A 15589-nucleotide genomic window follows, 5' to 3' on the forward strand; every position below is an offset into this window, starting at 1 on the left:
CCGGGCTGGATTCGAACCCACCACCTTGGGTGTACGTGGCTGGCGCCTTAGCCACTTGAGCCACAGGTGCCGAGCCAGCACAACTAATTTTAAAAAGAAAGAAACATGAACAAATCTTCAATTAACTAAAATAACTTATGGTATCAACTACAGTTCATGAATTTAGAGTCTCTCCATTAATCTTTATAGGTCTAACCCCCAATAAACATATATTTTTCCTGAAAAATTGTGAAAATCTTAAAAATATATTTTGATACTTGGAAGTGTTCACACAATCAATTTTTGCATTGCACATAAGTTATTAAATCTGGGAAAAATTTACTATAGGTAAATAATCACACATGGCTTTCCTGGAGGGTACAACTCTTCCTCAAGAATAAGTGATACATTCCTTTGCCATCTCATTTTCCTTTTCTGGTCCAAAGTTTCTTCATGGCATATTTCATTTCTGCATTTCTCAGAGTATAGATTAAGGGGTTCAACATAGGGGTGATTACTGTGTAAAACACACTCAAAAATTTATCAATGGGTAAAGTAGAAGGGGGTCTCACGTACATAAAAATACAAGGGACAAAGAAGAGGACCACCACAGTGATGTGGGAGCCACAGGTGGACAGGGCTTTGTGTCTCCCCTCCTGGCTAAGATTCTTCAGTGAGTGCAGAATGACCCCGTAGGAGATGAGTAAGAGCATAAAGATGACCACACAGATGGCTCCATCATTGGCAACCACACTGAGGCCAATGACATAGGTGTCAGTGCAGGCAAGCTTTAGTAGGGGGTACATGTCACAGCCAAAGTGGTCAATGACATTGGGGCCACAGAAGGGAAGGTTGTAAATACAGAGAAGGTGAGCTATGGCGTGCACAAAACCTCCAAAGCAGGCTAACAGCAGTAGCAGGACACACACCCGTTGGTTCATGATTGATAAGTAATGCAGGGGTTTGCAGATGGCCACGTACCGGTCATAGGCCATGGCAACCAGGATCAAAATCTCAGCACCACCAAATAAGTGTTCTACAAAAAGCTGGGCCATGCAAGCTTGGAAGGAAATGGTTTTCTTCTCATAGAGTAAGTCTATGATCATGTTTGGGGTCACTGTGGTGGAATAAACAGCATCCATGAATGACAAGTTGCCCAGGAAGAAGTACATAGGGGCATCCAAGGTTGGGCTGACCACCACAGTCACGACAATGAGCAGGTTGCCTGCCATCGTCACAGCGTAGATAAGCAAGAACATCACAAACAATATTTTCTGGTCCTGGAGGTTCCTAGTGAGCCCCAATAGGACAAACTCTGTCACGTTGTTCCTTTGTTCCATGTGTCCTTCTGTGTGTCCTTATTTCAGTGTTGAGGGAAAAATTACCTGCAAATACAATTATCAATAATGACTTCATGAAATTGTAGGATATTTTGTTTATTCATTCAACAAATAGGTAGTATGATTTCTTGTGTTACAAAACTGTCTCAGATCATAAGAATACAGTGCTGATTAAACACAATCTCGAACCTAGCCTTTGTAGACAAATGGAGAAAGAAATAACTAAGTAGAAATGCTTGTGCAAAAGGGACATAACTAGATTTCTATTTAGACTCTAACAAAATTGAAGATATAGCTAATGCAATAAAAATAAAATAAAAATAGGTTAAAGATTTAATTTAAAACTAAACAAGATATACTGTATATTTAATTTTAAATGAATTAAAAAATGAATTTTTCTACATAGTATGAATGGAGGAACTTTCTTAATTGGTAATTGAAATCCAAGATAAACATATTTGACAATTTCAAATTTTTTAAAGAATTTAGGAAAAGTTATCATAAACTGAAGAGACAAAAGTAATTTGTAAGTTTAAAGATTTACTTCTTAAATAACACACACAGTGTTAATATTTAAAATAGACAAATGGCTCTAAGAAATTAATAGATAAAATATAAATAAAACCAATAGGGAAATGGACAAATGATATAAACCAGTAATTATGGGGGAAAAAGTCCAAATGGCCCAAAAAATATATCATAGATTATTAAAGTTTACCTATAAAAATTAAAAGTAAATATTGCTTCATTTTTGTTCTTTCTGTGCATATCTAAGCATCACTTTATATTCACCGCACTTACAGAGAAGTTTTAAAATGATAGTAGCTATAACTAGTAAAAATGGAAAGGGCATTTTCTTACACTGATAGTGATCATAGGAGTTCTATATTTTAGGAACACAATTTATCAATCTCTGTTGACAATAAAGACATTTTCCAATACAACAATTGCACTCTAGAATCTATCCTATAGATGTTAAAACCCTAGTACACAAGGACATATGCATGACATGTTTTGTGGGATTGTTTATAATGGCGTTAAACAAGAAAAAAACAAAATAAAAAATGCTAAAGAGAACCCAAATCAATAGAGAAATAGTTGACTAGAACACAGAATATATTAAATGGAATAAAGCCATTTAAAAGAATTAATTACAGCTATGCATGTACTCCCACAAGTAAGAAAGTAATATGATATTATTTTAATAATAGCATGTATGTATAAATTTATACATACTTGTATATGATTAAATGAAGATGAGAAAATATTGAAGAGTTTATATTTTGGTGTTGTAAGCATGGCTTACATTTTTGCTTGTGATTCAGGGAAAGGCATGAAGTTGTATGTGAAACAATGAAAATGTCAGAGGGAAGAAAGAGAAGGGTGGGGAAGAGGCAGGAAGAGACGAAGGGAGGAAGAGAAAGAAAGAGGGAAAGAAGACTTGACACACACTCATATACGTTATATCATAAGTAGTATCAACATTCACTAGCCTGCCTACCTCTTAAAGTAATGCTAGTAATAACAGCCTGTCTCTCTCTAAGTCTCTGTTGACATTCACTTCAACCTGACCTCACCTGCTCAAGATCGCCTGTGTTCCTTACTATGGCCATCCTCTCTGCTCGGGCATTAGAGCACATGCTTTTAAGAACAGTGTTCTTGCAATTTTCTCCTCCATTTCCTACATAATCAATTTTACTTCCTATAGTGCATTTGTATATATGCACTATATACCAATGCGCACACACACACACACATACATACATAAGTATATGTGTTATTTATACACACACACATATATATATAGTACACATTCATGCTTTCAAAATCTATTCTTTGACCCCACATCTCTTTTAAGCAAGCATCCCGGCCAATTGTCTGTTTTACTTTATGAAAACAGCTTCATGTTGGTGTGCCTAATGGTCAATTTCAGTTCTCTTCTTACTCAACCTCTCCTTCCTAGGAAGAGAGGAAATCAGTTCACCTAAGGATATTCCGCATCCGTGTTTATTGCAGAACTATGCACCAAAACTGTGAGAGGATGGATAGACTAAATAAGCATTTCGAGGTTAAAAGAAAAGTCAGCTTGGTGGGAATGAGAATTGTGAATTAAGATCAATATCTGCAATTTGTGTTTTACACCAAAAGACATCATGAATTAGCCTCAACAACATCTCTATCAGTAATACTGACCTGTGTTCATACAGCATAATTGAACTTTGGGTAGTCTGAGGATGGAGAATAATTTTAATCTGGGTATGGCCATGTTTTGAGTCTATCACTTCAAATCCTAATAAAGCCAACCATGTGAATCCTGGTACCGATAAACACTCTCTGAGGTAAGAGTAAAAGTCTATGGAAACTACATTTGAAATATAGCACATATTGTTGAATGACTGGTGCATCTCCAAGGGTGATTCTTCGCTAATTAAATTCATTGGGACCTGTACTATAATTTTGAGGGTAGCCTCTGGATCTCCAGAGAGGCCACAGGGATAATGACTATTTATAACAAGATTAACAAAACCGTGCCCTCTGGGGAAAATTGCAAAAGAACAACTTGAGGTCAAATCATCAAAGAGAAAAAAGTATAGTCTAGGCACAAATGAAATATGCAACATCTTTCTTAACTGAATCATGAACTACAAAAATAGGAAATTTATTGACTGTGTAAGCACAGACATATTTCAATAAGGGGTACATGTCACATATAAAATGATCAGTGACCCCCGGGCCACCAAATGGAAGCCCATAAATAGTGCCAAGTTGAATTACTAAGTGCAGAAATCGTACAAAACAGGGCACTGTCAGCAACACGACGTATGCCCACTGTCTCATGATAAATACCACAAAGGCTTATTGATGGCCACAGAGTGGTCAAAGATCATGACCCATAAAAGTAAGACCCCTAACCCACCAAAATACTTCTGTATAAAGATTTGAGTGCTGACTCATACAAGATTGGAAAGATATGGTGTTTTTCAGAAAGAATGAGTCTGAAATCAAACTTCTGGGAGAAATGGACAAGGAATAAATGACACCCATGGATGAAAACATACAAGAACAAAGTCCGTCAGCAAGCCCAGGATCTTACTGACAGCCACAGCCACACAAGGAGCAGGTCACCCACCTTGGTCAGAATGTGGAGGAGCAAGTATAGACCTTGACTTGGAAAATTCACACTGCCTCTAGGAGACATTTTACTGCCATTAATATTCATTGGATGTTCCCTTTTTTCTTTCCCAGCTACTTTTTTTTTTTTCTGTGACAGAGTTGGTAGAGTGCCATAGCATAACTCAGGGCAACCTCAAACTCTTGGGCTGAAGGATTCTCTTTTCTTAGCCTCTAGTATCTTGGACTATAAGTCCACACATAATGCCTAGTTATTGTTAGAGACAGGGTTTCGTTCTTGCTTAGGCTGGTCTCCAACCTCTGAGTTCAGAGGCTATCCACCCACCTCAGCCATTCAGAGTGCTAGAATTACAGACATGAGCCATTGTGCCCATTCCCAGCTACTCTTAACAATATTTCTGGCAACACTGGTGGAAGTGACTCTTACTGGAGGTTGAAAATCTTTGTTTTTGCCTTACCTCCAAAATAGAGTCATCGGCACCATTCAAACACATATATTTATTTCATGCAACATCACAGTCCTTTCTTAGGACAGGTCATTAGTCATTATTACTCTGAGTCATCTTTCCTCCCTCTCTTACTTCTTATTTTTTTTTACTTACATTGAATTCCATAAATGATGGATAAGAATTCAAACAAAAGAGTTATGACCCTTTTCTTCATGGAACTCAAGTCTACAGACATTCCTTACATTTATTAAATATATAGGTGGTCTTAACTTGACACACTTTATGTGCCAGCATTTACCCATCACCACTTTCTACTGCTTTCTGACTAACAATGTATGTTCTATACATCCTGAACTTGTTAAGACCAATGATATGGATACCCAACCCTATCTACTCAATGTCACTAAGTAACAAATAACAGCAGACCTCAGCTGCTTGCAGTAGTGACATGTTCTTGTCATCCTTTGGTCTACAATCAGTTGAATTGCTCTTCCACTTTGAATTGGGCTTATTTGTGCTCTGGGATCTTAGCTGGATTCTTCTACCTGTTTGGGAGTTGGTTGGCTATACTCTGACCTAATGTGAGCTTAACTGTGACAACAGTGCTCTTTGTGTCAGTCTGTCATAGAAATGTTAGTCTGGGCTTGTTCTCATAGCAGAGGGTTCCACGAGGAAAAGAAAATGGAAGTGTATTAGGTCTTTTGAGGAGCAGGCTCCGAACTCCATTCTGTTCATGTCTGACCACATTCTGTCAGCCAAAGTGAGTCAAAAGCATTGCCCAGCATCAGAATGAGAAGGAAAGGCATACAAAGTTATAGGGAAAATGATGTAGAAGTAAAGAGGCTGATCACTGTGTTCATAGTATGACGAATGTTTACTATGTGCCAGGCCCTTTTCTAAGTGTTGGGTAAATTTACACTGCTTTGTGCTCTCCATCTTTGTGCATGCTGATCTCATTACTCCCTGGAAGGTCTTATAATTTTAGCTAACTTAGAAATATCTCACTTGTGTTTACAGGCTCAGCTTTAATGCTATCTCATGGGGAAGTTTCTGTTCACTTGAATGGCTGGGCCAAAAGCTCTTCATCTACACTTCTTTAGTACCTGTAAAATTCCCTTATAGTTAATTCAATTAATGTGTGTACCTCCTACATTGATTTTTCATTTATTGAACCCAGGAACTCAGTACACAGGAATTTGCAAGCCTGGAGCCAAAGTGGATGTGAAACTCAGTCTAACAATTTATATTGAGCAAGTAACAATCTTTCTATATCTAAGCCAGCTCATATGCAAAACAGTATTATAGTGGTAAGGGGCCTGTAGATTAATAGTTTGAAATACAAAAATTGCCAAGATTTACCTGTGGAAATATAGTTTTAAAAAAGAGAAACACCCCATTTAGTGAAAACTAATGTTAATGATCCACAGAAAAGAAGCAAACTGGAAAGTGATCCCAATTGTAGAATCACATTATCAGAAAACCTCTTAATTAGACAAAAAACATAAATCTAAAGCTAATGTTATGCTGTTTATTTGATTGACATTTGTCAAGTTATGTATCCTCATGTATTACGCAAACATACAATGAAGAACTGCACTCTAACAAGCATTCCAATGTTTGTATCACATGATTACAATAGAAAAAGTTCATCTTAAGTTTTAACAAAGATCCACATAGTCACGTGATTATGGGATTTTTTCCCTGTGTTTATAAAATGAAATGTAAAGTCAAGTTGGCTACTTTGCTCTGAAATATATTAAGATGGTATCGTGAAGTTTGCTCTACAATTGAAAACTTGACAACAAATAGAAGTTAGCTACAGACATTATTTCAATTAAAACATTTATATTTATCTATCTATTTATTTTTAGCTACAAAATATTTTTTCTCCACATTGTGCAATTCCTCTACAGGACAAAAGTTAGTCTCTATCTGTGTTCTGAAAGCATTTATGACCTTGAGTCATTTTGAAGAGGTAATAAGAACATTCATCTGCTTGGGGCTTTAGAGATGGCTAGAACCTTAGATGTACTGGCACTGTGTATCTGACACTTGCCTACTTTTATATGGTCCTTCTTCTTTCCACTTTTTATTTGAATCATTATGTTCAACCCACTGGTCTTATGTAGTTCCTTGAAAATACCATGGTAGTTTCTACTTGAGAGTTTTCTCTCTCTAGATTTTCCATTCCACTAATCTGTATATATCTATGTTCTTCTGACCATTTTTGATGTCTTCCTTATTATCAAACTTGTTAATATATTTAATAAATTTTCGTAAGGAAATCTCAAAAGACTGCAAAATCGGCTAAAATTTACTTGCTTAGAAAATCCTTCTCTGACTATCCACTATTAAGTACCCTCCAAAAAATAATCATAGTCCTCCATTTCCATTAAGTTGTTCTAACAATCACTCTCTGGAATTTTTTTGGGGGGGGCAGATTCTCACTCTATTGCCTATGATAGTGTGCAGTGGCATCATAGCTTACAGTGACCTCAAACTCTTGGGCTCAAGCAATCCTCTTGTCTCATTCTCCCAAGTAGCTGGGACTACAGGCACCCACCACAATGCCCAGATACTTTTTTTTTTTTTAAAGGATCGATCTTCCTCTTGCTCAGGTTGGTCAGGATCTTCTGAGCTCAAGCTACCCACCTAACTTTGCCTCCCAGAGTGCCAGGATTACAGGTGTGAGTTACCATGCCAGGCTTGGAATTTTTTATTTATTTTTAAATTGAATTGAATTGAATTATTGACTATCTTATTTTATGCCGTACCCATCTGAATTTGGCTATTTGGATTAGAAAAAAAGCTCATATGTTCTATAAGTACTCAACAAATACTTATTGAAAACATAATAGATACCAAGAATAAATAAAAGTGCTTTTCTCACTGATATCAAGGTCAGAGGAGATGGAAAATAACAAAAGTGAACTGGTAATTATACAAAAATAATTATAATATTGGTCCGTGTTACTATCAAAGTGAGCTAGATGTTAAGATAAAAAATAATGGTGGGAATGGAAGAATCTTTCAACAGAGTCATGAGGGAAGGCTTCTCTGAGAAAATGCCACGGAATCTCTCAGCTGCTACTAGAAGTTAGAGAGAAACAGCTGCCTGAAGAGGGTGAGGCTCATTCCTAGGCAGAGATGCACAGCTCTGAGATAAGAAAGGCTTGCGCATTTCTAAGGCTGATGCTTAGTGAGGGAGGAGGTGGGGGTCTGAGATTAGTTGGAAAGGGAGGCAGCAGCCAGTGGAATTAGGGAGTCAGAGGACAACAGAGGGCAGGTGTAAGGCAATGGGAAATAACGGAAGGGATAAAGCAGCAGACACCATAGTTTCTACACTGTAGATGATCTGAATCATACATGGGACTTTATAGTTTAAATGTTCCCTCTGGCCAGTGGGAAAAGACAGACAAATTTACTTCTCATATATTTCTGAAAGAAATACTTCTCCTTTGAAGAAACAAGTGATGTTCTCAGCATCATGGTTACCTGCCAAGCATAGACTCTCATTTCATCCAAAGTTTCTTCATGGCGTTTTTCACCTCTGCATTCTTCAGTGTGTAGATCAAGGGGTTTAACATGGGTGTGAGCATTGAATTAGACATGGCCATTGCCTTGTCTATGGGGTAAGTGACCACGGGCCTCATGTACAAAAAAATACATGGCACAAAAAACAAGAAGATCACCGTGAGGTGGGAAGCACAGGTGGAGAGGGCTTTGCGCTGCCCTTCAGAGCTGTAAGACTTCAGGGAACAGAGAATGACCGTGTAGGAGGCAATTAGGACAAGGAAGATAGCTGTACACATCACCCCACTGTTGAGGGTGACTAAGAGGCCCAGGATGTGGGTGTTCATGCAGGCAAGTGTCAGCAACTGAAACAAATCACATATAAAGTGATCTATGATATTAGGCCCACAGAAGGGTATTTGGTACATGAACAGAAGCTGTATTGTTGCGTGCATCAATCCCCCCACCCAGGCCCCTCCCACCATCAGGTGGCACACCCTGGGTCTCATGATGTTGGTGTAGTGCAAGGGTTTACAGATGGCCACGTAGCGGTCATAGGCCATCATAATTAGAAGGATGATCCCCACACCACCAAAGAAATGCTCTGCAAAGAGCTGGGTCATGCAGCCTTCCAGGGAGATGGTCGTGCCCTCAGAGAAAGAGTCCACAATCATTTTGGGGGCAACGACTGAAGAGAATGTGACATCCGAAAGGGACAAGAAGATAAGAAAAAAGTACATAGGTGATCTCAGACTCTGACTTGAGATTATAGTTACCACGATGAGTAAATTTCCCAGCACTGTGGCCGTGTACATGATGAGAAATATGGCATAAAATGTTTTCCGCAGCTCAGGGTTCTCTGTAAGGCCAAGAAGAATGAATTCTGTCACGTTGTTTTGATTTTCCATTGCTTAGGTGCTGATAGGCGTTGCAGCTCAGAGTTGAGAATTGTGCAAAAAGACAATGTATGATTTATAATTAGTGACTACTTGGCTTCCTGTGTTTCCAGGACATTGGGGAAGCTGTTCTTTTTACTCATTCAGTTGTCATCCAAGCATTTGGCTCTTAAGAACATGCTAAATAAAAAATTGAATAGATAGATATTTCATTAATACAAGTTTCCCCAAGTCTTTTTTTCTCTGTGTAAATTATTCTTCCATATGAAATAGATTTCTCTCTCTGTTTCACCTAACTTTATGATTGTTATTTTTGTTTATTTATTTGTTCGTTTTTTGGCCGGGGCTAGGTTTGAACCTGCCACCTCTGGCATATGGGGTCAGCACCCTACTCCTTTGAGCCACAGGTGCCAGCCTATGATTGTTATTTTTAATGGCCAGATGTTTGAGTGTCTAACTCATATTGTAGGCAATTCCTCATTACAAGGAGTAGAATAATCCTATTATTTTATTTATCTTACAGATAAAGGAAATGACTGTCATGAAGTTTAGGAAACATCCAAGATTGTATAGCTAGTTATGTGTGCAGCTAACATGTGGATTATATATTCTGACCATAGAATCAGTGCCCTGGAACATCAATATTGCTTCTCCAATAATTATGCTGTGAGCTTATCATTCACAATCACTGTGCTAAATGCATTACAATTGTTATTCTGCTTTAAAACAAACCAGTATGGTAGGTTAGTCTTCCCATGCCATTTGTAAAAAAAAAAAAAATATATAATTCTTTTATAATTTTGTGCTTTATTTGTAAATTTTGAATGTCATCATAGACCTAAAATAGTAAGTATATAATCTTTGACTAATATTTTGTTCAATGATGAAAATTAGAAACCATGATGGTCCAACAGAAATCCAGACTCCCAATACAACTGAATTGAACCTGATCAGCTCAAGTCATTCCTTTCAGCTCCCTCTCTCCCTTAAACAGAGCCAAGGTTTAGGAGTATAATAATGACAACAGCTGAACAATGAGCTTGCAGGTTGACTAACAGTGTGGCTGGGCCCTGTTCCAAGTACATTAGATGCATTACCTTAATTGAATCTCAGGATGCCATATAAGGTAGGTGCCCATATACTTCCATTGTAAAGAGAAACTGAGGCTTTGGAAGTTAAATCCCTTGCATAATGGTATAAAATTATTTTCATGTGGAGCTGGCACTTTGATCACAGAGCTCAAATTCTTATCTCCTAAGTTCCATTGCAGGAGAAGGGAAGAATAGATTTTGGGAGGTCCAAAGGGAGTTACTACTGGGATCACAAGGAAAGCTGCAATGAAATGCATTTCATATTACTGGGGACTTTTAAGCAGAGGCTGGCTTCAGGATCTTAGGAATTTTTTCTTAAGGAATTTTTCAAAAAGCAGTTTTACAATGGTAGTTTTTTTTCCAAGAGAATTAAATCGTTTATGGTTAGACATGATAATTGTTGATACACAAGCTTTATTTTGTCTGTAATTTTTCTGGTACCATTATTCACTGTAGGTATATTGCATAGAATACGCCAACAAACATCTTTGTAACCAAAAATTCCATGATTTTTCTTGAATGACCCCTTTTAATGGTGAGCTTTAGGTCACAACAGCACCCATCACTTCAGCTACACTGAGGCTTCTGAAGACAATGTGTTCTCCACCCAAGCAGTTTGGAAATGAATTTTATATGGAACCTGACATCATCCTGAAGGAATTCTGTCTTCATCTTTTTGGGGAAGTTTACCAAAATGGCTTCAGAGTAGACTAATTTTACACAGCACATTAAAAAAGACACATATATTCAGCATCATGACCAGACTATTACATTTGGCACTTAACAGAATGGCTGAAAAAAATTCTATATTAAAAAACTTTGTTGACAATAACTAAGAAAATGACATGAAGGTTATGTTAACCAGTTTGATGTGAGTATTTCAAAATGTATATGAAAACAGCACACTGTACCCCATGATTGCATTAATGTACATAGTTTACTATAAGAAATTAAAAGAAAAAAACCCCTTTGTTGAAATTCTTTACCCTTTCCACAGAACAGAAACTAAAATACCCTCTCATACAAGTAGTCACAACTTGAGGACTGTTTTTGTGACTAACTGTACATTGGTATCTGGATTAGACACTCTGGAAATGCTGAGAGGTTCTCTTGTTATTGATAACCCTCTCCACCCCCACCCCTTACACAAAGTGCAGAGCGAACCCTCCCTCTCAGCCCAGGAACTCAGGAATTTCTTTTGTTTTTGTTTTAAACTATTATTATGGAGAATTTTGAACAAGCATAAAATTATATACTACTATTCCTATTTTTAAAAATTCCATCATCCATTTCAACAACCATTTTCAAAACCATTAAACCATGATCAGTCTTGTTCTGTTTATCTCCCAATGCACTCCTCACCACCTCTCTTATTTTGAAACAAATCTGAGACAAAAGATCAGGCATTTAGTATTAGCCAGGATTTTCCAGAGGAACAGAACCAATAGGAGATATCTCTGTCTTATCTATCTATCTATCTATCTATCTATCTATCTATCTATCTATCATCTGTCTATCATCAATCATCTATCTACCTGTTGAGGGAGATTTATTTTAAGGGGTTGACTCACGAAATTGCAGGAGCTGGTAATTGGATATTAATAGTTGTGGAAGAGGTTTTTTCGTTGCTGTCTTAAGTCTAGGTTCTGCAGGATGGGATTCTGTGTTCTCTGAAGGCAGAACTGCCAGAACTGAGGACTCTTCCACCAGCCCTTGCAGAGTAAAAGGAGCCCTAGCTTGGGAATCAAGAAATAAGAGGGTTTTATTGCAGGTTGTGTCATGTCACTAGTGTCATCTGTAAATGTGGATGTGCTGCTGCAATCTGTGAGCCTCATGATTCATCTGCAGTGTAAAGAGAGTTCATGAAACAGGCAGCAGCAGGACTGACTCTGTCCCCCTTAAACACACTTATTCATATTCATTCTTTATGCCTCTGGGTAAAAATGTCCCAAAATTTGAAAGCACCTGCTCTAGGTAAAATCTGTGCTTCTTCTGCCTATAAGGCTTGGAATCTACAGTGACGGCCTGTTGAACGGAATTGAACTTTGCTACTTTGACATTCAACTCCCATCACCCGCTCCCTTACTGATTGTACTTCATTTCTCTCTGCTCCTCACTTTGCTCCACTATCATGCTTCATGACAGACCAACCTCTTGTTTTTCCACTCCCAGCAAATGTCACCAAATACAGATACTGCAAGCCTACCTCCAAGGCTTGGCCAGAGGTCCTGGCTTTTTAATCCTAACCACTCCAAGCCTTGATTTCTGTAACAGAGCAATTAATAAATGAGAAACGACAGCTAACACGTTTGTATTGCTTAGTTAGTATGGGCAATGATAAAAAGGATTTTTCTTATTTAATCCAGAACACCCATGTGAGGTAAATATGATTGTCTGGATTTTTCAAATAAGCAACTGAAGCTTAGAGAAATTGTATAACTTCCTCAAGGTTGCTTATAAGCTAATGATTGACCCCAAAGCAGAGTCTAGGAACTACTATACCTTATAGCCCCTGATACTTTTGCCTCCTGGCAAGTGAGAACAAGTGAGAATCAAAGGAAGAAAATTACTCACAAATCTTGGGAAAGCAGCAATCATGTTTTATTTTTATTTTATTTTATTTTTTTGCAGTTTTTGGCCGGGGCTGGGTTTGAACCCACCACCTCTGGAATATAGGGCCAGTGCCCTACTCCTTTGAGCCACAGGCACCACCCCATATGTTTTATTCTTTTCGTGATCAGGTTAGAAGTCTATATAAGCTCTGGGCTTACCTCTTGCCTGTGTCCATGCCAGTGATTTTCAACTGGTGTGCCGTGAGCACTTAGGTGTGTGGCAAAAATTGTAAAGATCATTAATTAAACTATTTTCAAAAGAATTCCAAAGCACAGTAAGTATATTCTGTTGTTTTTACTCTTTTTAGGATCAACATAATTTAAGTGTGCCACAGAAGTTTAACTATAGGTTCAAGTGTTCCATGAGATAACAAAGGCTAAAAAACACTGGTTTAGGCCTTCAGTCAACCAGTCCTTTCCGATTGTAGCCTTCTCCTTCACCAGCCTAAACACTTATCCTCCCTACTCAGAAAACATTTTTATGTATGTGTATATCATTATTTCACTTTATTACATGTTTCTCTTATTTCCACTCGGAGATGCTTAATGACTGTTAACATCTTTCACAATTCTCCAAGTTCCTAGTAAATGAATAAAGATTCAATGGGCACCAATCCATTGAATTCCAATCCAAGATATTTATCAATTAGAAGGAAATTGCAGGGAGCTGTGGTCTCAGGTTATGCTGGCTCCCACTCATCCTCCAGGGGTGAAAGCAAATCTGTCATCAGAGTCTGGTTGCTATTCATTGTCAACCAGGCTCTGTGATGTCCTTACCAGCTATTGACTTTGGCATTTGTATTTATAGATATGTGTCAGTCAAAGTAAAGTTTAAAAATGTACAGGGAACTTGCATCTGAGTGTCAACTCACACCACCAGCTGCCTTTGTGATATTTCTTTTCATAGTGGGTCAGCAATGATTAGCTTTTTGAAAGAGCTTGTTCCAGTAAAGTCAGAAAGCATTATAATTCAGGTTTTGCTTTTTCTTTGTTGCTTTGTATTCTTCACTTTGATAAATACTTTTGTAGACAAGTATTTCTAAAACTTGTCAGATGTGGCCTATTTCCTTAAATAAGTGGCAGAACTAGAACATTTAAAATAATGGCAATATAAATAACTGTGAGGAAGGGGCCAGATGGCCAATAGGTATCATCCTCAGACAGAAGCTCCTGTTCAGAAGGAAGGATAAAGTCCAGAAAATACCCAACAAAGTTGAAGACTGGGAGCTCAGTCAAGAGAGAAGAGTGATATCTGTAGGACACCTCTTCTGAGGCAAGTTGCAACTCCTAGAAAGCAATCTACAGATACATAATACATCCCAAAGGAAAAGCAACCATTCCTTCCCACAGGAATCTTGTATTTTTCTCTTTGTTTTTTCTTTGTCTGTTCCTGAAAGTTTCCTACAGGTGAGAGGTGAACTGAGGACCTATAATCCCACCCTATGTGTGAGAGATACAAGAAGTGGGGTCTACTCCCCTAAAGGGACCCTGCTGAGACTCCGAAGACCCTCTCGCCAGGCAGAAAAATCCAACTAACTTTTCACTGTCATCTTGAATTTCTAGTCCACTCTTCCCCCTCTGCCTGCTGAGACAGTGAGAGGAGGCCCAAGAGTAGTGTCCCCTGACCCCTGTGGGACCAAGTGCCCTGTCCCGGCCCTGCAGCTGCAGAATTGCTTAAGTCTCGCATTCCTATACCTGCAGGCCACCCCGCCCCTACTGATCCAGCTGCTATGTTCCCTGGGGCTGCTAGGCACTATGTGCCACTGTAGCAGGCCACCCAGGACTGACCCAGCCACCGCATTCCCCTCACCCCAACTGCCAGGCCCAAGGGAGCTGCTAAGCACTCCACGCTTTTGCGGGCCACCCCCACACTGACCCAGCCACTGAGTTCCGCACGCCAGGGCTGCTAGGTGCTCCATGCTGCTGGGGGTAGCCCCCCAGAAGTGATCCATCTGCTGCATTACCTGTGCTGGGGCTGTTAGGTGCTTGGCACTGCCACAGGCCACCCCCAGGACTGATCTAGCTGCCTCATTCCCCCACCTCGGCTGATAGGCACTTAGCCCCCAACACTGATCCTGCCCCAGTGTCCCCTGCAACAGGGCTATTAGGCACTCCACGCCACCACCGGCCACCACCCAGGACTGATCCAGCTGCACATTTTCAGCATCCCAGGCCCGGTGCCCAAGAACTACGAGAGGATGGGCAATTGGCCAGTGGACAGATAACCACACTAGAGAGGCGGTACCCTGAGGAAGAGCAACAGCCACAGCAGCTAGAAAAATAAGGCTCACACCCCTGAGGCTTTTCCACACAGATGCAGTCTATCTCTCTGGGCAACCAGAGGAAGCCAGCACCTTCTCTGGTGACAGCCACTGGCAGAACAGTTTTGGGACAGTCTTTAAATGGTGCAAATTCAGTATGGGTGGAATCAGCACAAAAACTCTGTTACCCTGAATAATCGGAGTAGATCAACTCCCCAAAGTGAAGGATGGGGCAGATGCAATTGAAGATCCCTTCCATAAACAGAAGGCTGAGATGTGAGAAATCGAGTTCAGAATCTGGATAGCAAATAAGATT

The 15589-nt window shown here is 39.1% G+C and overlaps 2 protein-coding genes across 2 annotated transcripts; both read right to left on the bottom strand.

Moving 5' to 3' along the window:
• Positions 1-301: 301 nt before the first annotated feature.
• On the bottom strand, positions 302-1325 carry LOC100960239 (olfactory receptor 4A47-like). Its single transcript, XM_012813135.2, has 2 exons — positions 412-1325; positions 302-326 (listed from the first exon to the last, which is right to left on the bottom strand). Exons 1-2 carry the CDS (start codon positions 1317-1319, stop codon positions 302-304), a joined length of 933 nt encoding a protein of 310 aa, XP_012668589.1. The 5' UTR covers positions 1320-1325.
• A 7087-nt stretch (positions 1326-8412) lies between these two features.
• LOC100960550 (olfactory receptor 4C6-like) lies at positions 8413-9321 on the bottom strand. The gene has a single exon (XM_012813168.1). The coding sequence runs from the start codon at positions 9319-9321 to the stop codon at positions 8413-8415; it is 909 nt and encodes a 302-aa protein (XP_012668622.1).
• Positions 9322-15589: the final 6268 nt, after the last annotated feature.

This window comes from Otolemur garnettii, unplaced genomic scaffold (assembly GCF_000181295.1).
Source record: "Otolemur garnettii isolate 467f Iridium unplaced genomic scaffold, OtoGar3 scaffold00247, whole genome shotgun sequence".
Taxonomy (NCBI): Eukaryota; Metazoa; Chordata; class Mammalia; order Primates; family Galagidae; genus Otolemur; species Otolemur garnettii.

Excerpts from the sequence above, each read along its gene's own strand:
- LOC100960239 (XM_012813135.2), bottom strand. The coding sequence starts at position 1,319 with ATGGAACAAAGGAACAACGTGACAGAGTTTGTCCTATTGGGGCTCACT. Across the intron at positions 327-411 it reads AAGAAACTTTGGACCAGAAA|TATAGTAAATTTTTCCCAGA; the intron begins AGGAAAATGAGA and ends TGATTATTTACC.
- LOC100960550 (XM_012813168.1), bottom strand. The coding sequence starts at position 9,321 with ATGGAAAATCAAAACAACGTGACAGAATTCATTCTTCTTGGCCTTACA.